General features: G+C 40.1%; 1 protein-coding gene across 1 annotated transcript; it reads left to right on the forward strand.

The window, feature by feature from the left end:
* Window positions 1-3481: 3481 nt before the first annotated feature.
* Window positions 3482-9902, forward strand: LOC129061511 (olfactory receptor 7A10-like). The gene is made up of 2 exons (XM_054562181.1): window positions 3482-3591; window positions 8963-9902. Exon 2 carries the CDS (start codon window positions 8979-8981, stop codon window positions 9900-9902), a length of 924 nt encoding a protein of 307 aa, XP_054418156.1. The 5' UTR covers window positions 3482-3591; window positions 8963-8978.
* Window positions 9903-10216: the final 314 nt, after the last annotated feature.

The following is a 10216-nucleotide window of genomic DNA, read 5'->3' on the forward strand; positions in this document are numbered from 1 at the left end:
GTTAAAGAACTAGTCTTATTTTTTTATGCTCCATGATTCCCAGTGAGTGTCTTTTGCCCTTATGGCCACAGAATCGCTGCTCTACCTCCAAACACTCAATCTATCAGACACACAGGAAGTCTGGGAAGTCAAAATGAGGGATAGTGCTTAATAAATACAGAATTTCTGTTTGGAGTGATGAAAATGTAAGGTGGTGATGGTTGGACATTGTGTATGTACTTAATACCACTGAATGCACACTTAAAAGTGGTTATAATGAGAAATTCAGTTGTCTGTTTTTATTTTCTTGCGTCTTGTTGAGTATTTATGGAACTGCTCTCTTAAATTCTGTGTCATTTTCTTGTGTTCAAGTTTGCTTTCTGGAGATTTTTAAATATTCTTTCTAAGCTGCCTTGATACTTTGGTTAATCATGGTATTTTATGGGTCCCTTCTCTGTCAAGGCATGAATGTATGTGCGGCAGTTCTCTAGCAGATTACTAGGAAGAGGTCTTGCTATTATTTTCTATTAGATGGCACTGAATCCAAGTTTTTGAGCTCTGTGGAATCCCGAAGCCGACCCCCGTAGCTGCAGTCAGTGTAGCAGCAATGCTTGGTGGTGGGGGTGTCTGGGGTCAATTTGGCTGCCCTATTTGTTTACCCTCTGGGTAATGGTGAACTTGGACCTCCATGGGGTCCCCTCAGCGCCCCAATCAGGAATCAGTGACAGAGTACAATCTTTACTCAGGAGAAATAGTGATTCTATAGTAACCATTTTCGGATTTGCACATCAAGTGCTCCACAACCTGACACCAAGGGTGAGAGAAGGTGAGTTTTGGGAGTCTCTAGCACAGCAGGGCTCAATGGCTTTTTTTCTTTGTCTGGAATGCCAACTGCCTGAGAGCTGCAGCTGAGCCCCTGTGCTGTGTTCTTTTCCAGGTCCCTCATCACTTCTCGCCTTCCCTGATTGTTCCTTTTGACCACCTTTAAATGCTTCACTGTGTGGATCTCGCAGGCATGCATGGAGATTGCACAGGGAAGCCTATGTTGAATTATAGCTGTTTAAACTGTTGAAATCTCTGGGGGAGAGATCAAGGGGATCTCTCACGCTTCCATTTCTCTGATGTCACTTCCCTTTACCCATTTTAAAGCCAGCAGTGTATTTTTACAGTGAAGCATTTTTAAACCTTGCTCTGATACCAGCTCTATATTTTTCCTTCCTCTTTCACATTCAGAGTACCACGGTGATTACATTAGCCTCACCTATGTAATTATCGCCAATTGTACCTTTTAAATTTATTTTTACTTATAGTTGACATACAACATTGTATTAATTTCCGGTATATAACATAGTGATTCAATATTTATATACCTCACAAGGTGTTGACTACAATATATCTAGAGGCACACGTCATTGTACATAGTTAAGACAGTATTACTGACTGTATTCCCTTATGCTGTACTTTACATCCCCATGACTTAGGTTATAACCGGATGTTTATACTCCGAATCCCCTTCCCCTTCATCCTCCATCCCACACTTCTTCCTCTTTAGTAGCCATCAGCCTGTTTTGTGTATCTATGAATTTTTTTTTTTAGTTTGTACTTTGCTTTTTTTGGAAGAGATACCGTCTACCATTTCTCAGTGTGGATCAGCCACCTGAGCTCTAGATGTTACTCCAATCCATACATCGCTAGGCTTTTTTCCTGTTAAGGGATTTATTGAAGTATAATTACATAAGTGGAATATGATTAAAATATACAGTTTGATGAATAAAAACCATACAGAAATTAGAGTGCATACTTCATGTTTCCAGTTGTGAGTAAGTCAAGAAAGTGCACAATAAACTTTAATGGCTTCTCAATGTAATTGTTAAACCTGAGCCTCAATTTCTTTGTTTCTGAAAGTAATGTAGGATAAGAACAATAACTTCAGGTGAATATTTCAAGAAATAAATGAGATATATGGAAACATTTTGTTGAGTCCAAAACAACTGTTCAAAGTTAAAGTAGTGCCTATGTATATATATATTCATTCATGTACATTTTAATTTGAAATAAACACACATATACATACACACAGACTCATATATAATCTCATGTTTGAAAGGAAACTGAAGAGAAAGCTGAAAAGGATAAAAATGAAGTGAATGAATGTTTAAATTAACTAAAATTTAAAGATGTAGAAATTTAGACACGAAGATTTAAAGTAAATGGTAGTCATGGCCCGAGTTCAGTGGATTGAGTGTTGGCTTGTGAACCAAAGGGTCTCCGGTTTGATTCCCAGTCAGGGCACATGCCTGGGTTGTGGGCCAGGTGCTCAGTAGGGGGCGCACGAGAGGCAAACACGCATCGATGCTTCTCTCCCTCTCTTCCTCCCTTCCCCTCTCTAAAAATAAATAAATAAAATCTTTAAAAAAAAATAAAGTAAATGGTAGACATAAAATTAAATGAAATTCTTTTCTTATATCAATGTCTCAAAGGCATAAAATATGAAGCACACTGACACTTATGCAAGAAGAAATTCTCCAGCAGCCAGGGAGGCTCAATAGCTACAAACTGACTATACGTGTCTTCTACTTAAGGAGGCATTAGGAGGGATTACAATGCAAAATGCCTTTACCCAGGAGAGGCTAAAGGAATGAAGTGAGACACTTGATCTCAGATTCCTCAACAGAATTCCACTGGATAAATGTCTGTATTCAATTTTTAATGCTAACGTAAAATTACCACACTAGTGATTTAAACACATTTATGTTCTTACAGTTCCTGAGGTTTCATGGGGCCAAAATAAAGACATTTGCAGGGCTAGCTTTCTCTGGAGGCTACAGGGAAGAATCTATCTACTTTCTTATTCCAAGCTTAGATTACAATGCAAAAAAATCTAAATGCATTTCTTATAAGTAACAAGTATTTCATAGTGAGGGACTAGGTGACAGTTCTTAACCTGGGATGTGAGATTGAAATTCTGAGTTGTTTTGGCCAACGTGTCATGAGCTCAGTGTGTAACACTCAAGGTTTAATCAAAGGAACTTAGTTCCCCCTCTTGTTGATGAAAAAATAAATAAACAAATAGCAATTTTCTGTAGAGTTCAGGGGTTTTGCCCCTACCACAAGTCAGGATTTGGAGACTTGAGTTTCCTAATCCAGACTGGATCTTCAGTCTTAAATCTGGAAAAACTTTAAATCAGAGTTAGGATAAAGTGCTGGTAGGTTGTCTTCTGGAGGCCAACAGGTTTATGAGGAGGAACTAGTAAAAACTGGATTCACTGAACATCTAGCTGGCCTTTTGGGAACACAGAATCTCCAGGAGAACTTTTCCGTCTGTCTAGACCCACAGGGAAATCTTGTAATTAGATGTTGGAATAACAAGATGGAAATGCACCTAATGAGCAGACAAAGGGAGCTGCAAATAGCTCCTCATCTCCAGTCTCTCAGCGTGTGTGACCTTAGGCTGGATGGGACCGGCTTGTTTTCAAACCGTACGTTTGTCTAGGCGACCAATGCTTGTCTCCTTCCCGCTGTGTTGTCTGAGGAGAGAGCTTCAGTCCCCATCATCATCCATCCAGGAGGCTGGACTTTATTCCCTGGGAATACGTCCTCTCAGAGTTCCCAGTCAGGTGAGGCCAAGGGTGCAGTAGGTGCTCCAGGAAAGGGTCAGGGAGAGCCAAAGCCAAGCACGTTTACCTGAGTTCTCATGAAAACCATCGTCCTATGGTTGTTTCGTAGCCTGATTAACTAATTCATGATTTTTTTTTTCTTTTTTAAAAAATTATTGTTGTTCTGTAACGGTTGTCCCGCCTTTTTCCCCATTGCTCTCCCCTGTACCGTCCATCCCAACCCCCACAGTCAAGCCTCCGTGAGTCCTCTCTTTGTGTTCCTTGGCTTGCCCCTTCACCTTCTTTCCCCCTCCCCTCTGGTCACTGTCAGTTTGTTCTGTATTTCCAAGTCCCTGATTCTATTTGCTCTTTTATTTGTTTTGTTGATTACTTTCCCTTAGGTGAGACCATATGGTATTTGTCTTTCACCATGTGGCTTATTTCACTTAGCATAATGCCCTCTGTTCCATCCCTGCTGTAGAGAAGGGTTGGAGTTCTTCTTTCTGCTGCGTAGTATTCCTAAAAAGAGAAATAGAGATTAAACTCAGCAACACAGAGGTCATTGCTGACAACTAATTGATGGAAACCCAATTAGAGGTGGCAATGGGAGGCAGGAAGAATCTCAAGGAAAAGCAGACATGTACAAGGAGTTTTGCAGCTAAAGGGAGTAGGGAGTTTTGCAACTGAATAGAGTACTCGGCATGGAGAGGAGTCCAGCAAAGTGAGGGCAGGTCTTCTCTATTTCTGTCAGGGGGTATATTCAACACTGTTTCCATATCGATGAGACAGATCCCTATCCAACATACTTCTTGCAAATATTACCTTGCAAGTGTAGTCACGAGACATACATTTCGCAGTATCTTTTTTGCTCTGGGTATTTGAGTCACACGTGGAAGAATTTATTTGATAAGTAAAAGAAGGTGCACCAAATAGCTTAACTTTGCCAGTACTTCATTACCTGTGCCTGAATATGTTTGTGGGTTATTCATTTGTTTCCTTTATTGTAAGTTGTCTGCAAAGCCTGACATTTGCATAATGGGGTCAGAATGATTTCATTCCTGTTCTTAATTGCATTCTTCTGAACAAGGAATTAGAGGGGTTTTTCTCTAACTTTGTTGTTTGTCCTTGCGTACCTTTATGTATGCATATGTGGGGAATTGTATTTATTAAGAGTGTCGGCTCAAATCTATCACTCAGTCACATTGTATTCTCTCCATTGTTTTTCTATTTTTTACTTTTCTTACTGAAGAAAAATACAGCTGTTACTTTTATATTCTTCCCTTGTGAATCCTTGGTATAAACAAAAAAATGAAAGTGAATGTTCTTCTGTATACTTAGTGCTAATAAATCACCCTACGTACGTACTTCCAGTTTGTTCACATCTCTGTTGTTCTTTATTGTTCCTTTGGCCTTTTGTGATTAGCTCTGTTTTCAAAATTGTCATCATCTTCTACCATCCTCTGGAAGGCAATCTTTATAAAGATTTGACTAAAGATTACCTTTACCTTCCATAAGCTACATAACATTCTGTGGTGTTGCTGTGCTATTCACAGTTGAAATCTAATGTATACTTTCTCAATACATTGCTATTAGAACGATATATGAAAATACTTTGAGATTGTTACATTAAAACTCTGGTTCTCCACCAGAGGCAATACTGTTCCCCTAGGGGACACTGAGCAGTCTTAGGAGGCATTGTGGCTGTCACAAGGAAGGTGTCAGTGAAGTCCAGGTAGCTCTAAACATCCTGCAGTGCCCAGGAGAGACCCACCGCAGACAAAGACCTGGCCCAGGATGTCGAGGCTGCAGAGGCTGAGGAACTTGAGTTAGAGAACATAGTACTTGTAGTATTTATAGGTGCCTTCAGATTTGTTTTCCCAATGTTGTAACTCTTTATAGTTCTGCCAGAAAAAAAATATAGAGCACCGAATTGCTACCTGTTTAAAATTTCAACCCCAGTCAATGTGACACCTGTCTAAGATTGTTTTCCAGGCTGACAGGTATGAAAGAGCTTTTTTGATGTTTTCTGGACTTTTTCTGATTTTGATCAAAGTTTCATTTTGATGGTCTTTTTAATTAGAATATTATCCTGTGCTTATTATTCTTTCATTGTCAGCCTTTTAAATCATTTTCAAAAATTATTACAGTGGAGGGACGTAAAAGAGGGTAAAAGGGAGATAAATGGTGATGGAAGGAGACTTGACTTGGGCGCTGAACACACAACGCAATGCACAGGTGATGTATTATAGAGCTGTACACCTGAAATCTACATAATTTTATTAAACAAAGTCATCCCAATTAATTTAATAAAAATTAAGAAAATATAAATAAAAAATAAAGAAAAATTGTTATTTCTCAATTGGCTTTGGTGGATGTTAGGCCATAAAAATGTTTTGCATTTTAGTTAGTTAAATATGATTGTCTTATTACTTCTGAGTCTCTTGACTGAATTAGGGTGGTTTGGCCCACCCATCAATATTAATGTGTAGTTTTCTATCTGTTCACCTGAAAAGGACTGGTTACTCTTCCAGTACCTAGGCAAGCCCTCAGATTTTATGTAACATGGCTGAGGTAGGAGATCAACTTCAATTTCTTCCCGGTGGATATTTATTTTTCCACTTTTATTCAACAATCCAATCTTTCCGAGTATATTGAAAAGCAACCTTACCATGTGCTAAATGTACTTATATACAGAAGTCTAATTCTTGATTCATTTAATGAATAAAACTGAGCCTCTGCTTTGCCATAATGTCTAGGAACATTATACAGTGCCTTCTGTGTCTATGCCTTTGCCAGTTTAACTAGTAATGCATATTGGTAGTTATATCTTGTTTTCATCAGTTGTTGATGCTCCACTCAATTTTCTGTAACACAGTTGCTTTGAAATCACTCTGTTTAACCATGTTTTATTCTTCCTGCCATTCCTTTCATTTCATAACTTCACATTTACTTATATGTGTTCCTATGTAAGTGCACATATATACACACATTTGTGAAAATGTAAAGGTGAACAAAAGAGGTGAAACCCTGCTTGTTCAGCTCTGACATTGTGATGGGGAAGGCAGAGTATGGGGAAACAGTGTATGACAACGTATTCGGTCTTAAGTCACATGAAGACATTTACTCCGTGTAAAGGGATGGATTATCATGGCATGTGCAGGCTTTATTGATCATGTCCTGGAGAGGCCTTTGCCCTTCGGGTGAAGACCAGAAGAAGAATTAGACATTGCTTATTGATTTGTCAAAAATTAGATGAAAACCCAAAGTCCAAGAAAAATAAAGAAGCCACATGAGGAAAGCGAGGAAGGGATTTGTCTCATCTGCATTTAACCTTATAAAAAATGACTGGTCAAATAACTATAGAATAGGCACAGGAAAAACCAGTCTTCCACTGGTTAATATTAAAAATATTTCCTTTTGTAGACCTGGCTGGTGTGGTTTAATGGATTGAATGCGAGCCCAAACTTTGGCCTGTGAACCAAAGGGTCACTTGTTCAGTTCCCAGTCAGGGCACATACCTGGGTTGCGGGCTTGGTCCCCAGTAGACGACATGTTAGAGGCAACCACATATTGATGTTTCTTTCCCTCCTTTCTCCCCCACTTCCCCTTTCTCTAAAAATAAATAAATACAATTAAAAAAATTTCCTTTTGTAAAATACTGTTTTATTTTGTTCGTCAGTTTTCACTTGGGATAGTCAACCTGTAAGGTGTTTCCATGCAGTATGTTGATAACTACTTTGTCTTTTGGACAGATGTGTTTTTTTCTCCTTTGTTATTTTTTTCTTGACCTCAAGGGTGTGTAATTAGGTTGGAAATCTGCCACAATCCAAAGACTTTTCTTCCTCATTTTTCCTCAGGGACCACCTGAGCTTGCTATCCCTAGGTCTTTTTTCTTCCTCATGTCCACTTTATTCCTCTCTCCCTCTGCATTTATGTTTCTGTAAGTACAGGGCATAAAATGCATGGGCATTCCAACAGGGAACCCCAAGCTTATTTGTCCATGGGAGGCTTACCATAGGAATCTCGAGGTACTATGTCTAAATTCTTTTTGGAAAAAGATACTTGGTTTGGTAGCTTGAGTTGTATCTACTCATAGCCTAAAAGGTGAGTGAGACACATGTGGAGATAACAGATGAGGAGGCCATGGGTGGGTGGGTGGGGGTGTGTGTGTGTGTGTGTGTGCACACTTGCCTCATAAACCGAAAGCAGTGCTCAGAGCAGGGGCAACTGGATTCATTTATTCCAAGGTGATATACAATACAGGGGCCAGAGCCCGCACCAAGAGAAGAGACTAAGGAGGAGATCCTTTTCAATTCACTGGATGCTTTTGCAACCAGCTTAATAAAGTGCAAGTATTATTTAGTGTGCACAAGGGACCCTATGTGACTTGAAGTTCAACAGCCACACACAGGCCACCTTGTTTTTTAAAATTCTCTGATGTCACCTTTCATGCCCCTTGACACACTGGCTCGTTCTGAGCCTTGATTTTCTAAAACAACCATTTTCCTCTGGGTGTTTGCACTGGCTGTTCCTTCTGCGTGGCAAACACTTCATCCCCTTGGCTTTTCCCTTAGTCTTCTTTAAGGTGTCTGTTAAAGTGTTGCTTGTTGGCATGTCTTGGCTAAACTCTATAAAAATGAACACGCTCAGCATGGATGGACCTGGAGAACTTTATGCTAAGTGAAATAAGCACGTCAGAGGAAGACAAATGCCATATGGTTTCACTTATATGTGGAATCTAATGAATAAATTGATCTAACAAGCAAAATAGGGACAGATGGATAGAGAAAGAGGAGGATGACAGCTGTTGAGGGGGAGGATGGGGGCGGAGGGGTTGAGCAAAAAGGAAAAATGACTCATGGACATGGACAACTGTGTGGTGATAGTGGAGGGGAGGGAGATAACGGGGGGTTAAATGGTAATAAGAAAATACAATAAAAAATTGAGAGAAATAAAGAACACTACTCTCTCCATTTAATATGATTTACTTTTCTATATAACATGTGCACCATTGGATATGTTATATTATTATGTTTATATGATTATGTTCTTTGTCCATCATTAGTTTCTACAGGCTTCTGTATTTCATCTTCCCATACTCTGAACAGTGCCTGGACGTGGTCTAGTCAAGATACAAGTATATTCCTCAAATGCATGAACGATATTCTTAATAAAACAGGAATGTATTTTGTGTTTGAAGAATGGGTTGATGGTAGAAAAGGAAATTCTAATGGGACATGGCAATAGACATGCCTTAATGGGAACCAGATATTACATCAAAATGGAAATTATTTTTCATATTCTAAAATATAAATGTAACATTTATTCTTGGTTACTAAGGCTTGCTAATGTGAAAATTAGTTATTCATCTTTTTCTATTTTTTTAGTAGTCACTTGCACCACATGAAACCAGGCAATGGTACACAAATTTCAGGATTCCTTCTCCTGGGACTCTCAGAGGAACCAGAACTGCAGCCCCTCCTGTTTGGGCTGTTCCTCTCCATGTACCTGGTCACTGTGCTGGGAAACCTGCTCATCATCCTGGCCGTCAGCTCAGACTCCCGCCTTCACACGCCCATGTACTTCTTCCTCTGCAACCTGTCCTTGGCTGACATCTGCTTCACCTCCACCACTGTCCCGAAGATGCTGGTGAACATCCAGACACAGAGCAAAGCCATCACCTATGCAGGCTGCATCACCCAGATGTATTTTTATATACATTTTGCAGCGTTGGATGACTTCATCCTTACTGTCATGGCATATGACAGGCATGTGGCCATCTGTCACCCCCTTCACTACATAGTCATCATGAACCCTCGGTTCTGTGGACGACTAGTTCTTGTGTCCTGGATCATGAGTGTCCTGAATTCCCTGATAGAAAGCTTGATGGTATTAGATCTTCCCTTCTGCTCAGACTTGGAAATCCCCCACTTTTTCTGTGAACTGAAACAGGTGGTCCAACTCGCCTGTTCTGACACGTTTCTTAATGACATGGTGATGTATTTTTCAGCTGGGCTGCTGGGTGGTTGTCCCCTGGCTGGGATCCTTTACTCTTACTCTAAGATAGTGTCCTCCATATGTGCAATCTCATCAGCTCAGGGGAAGTACAAAGCCTTTTCCACCTGTGCATCTCACCTCTCCGTTGTCTCCTTATTTTACGGTACGAGCCTAGGCGTGTACCTCAGCTCTGCCAGTACACACAGCTCACAGTCAAGTGCAACAGCCTCAGTGATGTACACCGTGGTCACACCCATGCTGAACCCCTTCATTTACAGCCTCAGGAACAGAGACATAAAGGGGGCCCTGGAAAGATTCCTTGGCAGGTAGGCTTTCAAGGGCCAGCTGTACTAGGCTGAAAAAGTGCCCATGAGTGCAGGGTTCAAAACCTCAGAGCTCTTGCACACATTAATACAATCTTTGGACCCCACATAATTAGAAATTCTCATGCATCTCATGGGTTAACGTGAATTACTTTAGCCTAATTTATCCTCTTATGAGATATGTCATTCCAAGTAATTTGTCTATTGTTTTACTGGAAGAATAGTCATGAATTATACTACTCCTCTGGACTGAACCACACTCGGCTACTGAGGGCATTTACATGATTTTGTTGTAGAGGAACATGTGAGAGCACGGTTTTC

The sequence above is a fragment of the Pteronotus mesoamericanus genome, unplaced genomic scaffold, assembly GCF_021234165.1.
Source record: "Pteronotus mesoamericanus isolate MK-2021 breed Mesoamerican mustached bat unplaced genomic scaffold, CSHL_Meso_final scaffold_636, whole genome shotgun sequence".
Taxonomy (NCBI): domain Eukaryota; kingdom Metazoa; phylum Chordata; class Mammalia; order Chiroptera; family Mormoopidae; genus Pteronotus; species Pteronotus mesoamericanus.

Bases quoted from the DNA above. Each gene is read 5' to 3' on its own strand.
- LOC129061511 (XM_054562181.1), top strand. From the start codon at position 8,979: ATGAAACCAGGCAATGGTACACAAATTTCAGGATTCCTTCTCCTGGGA.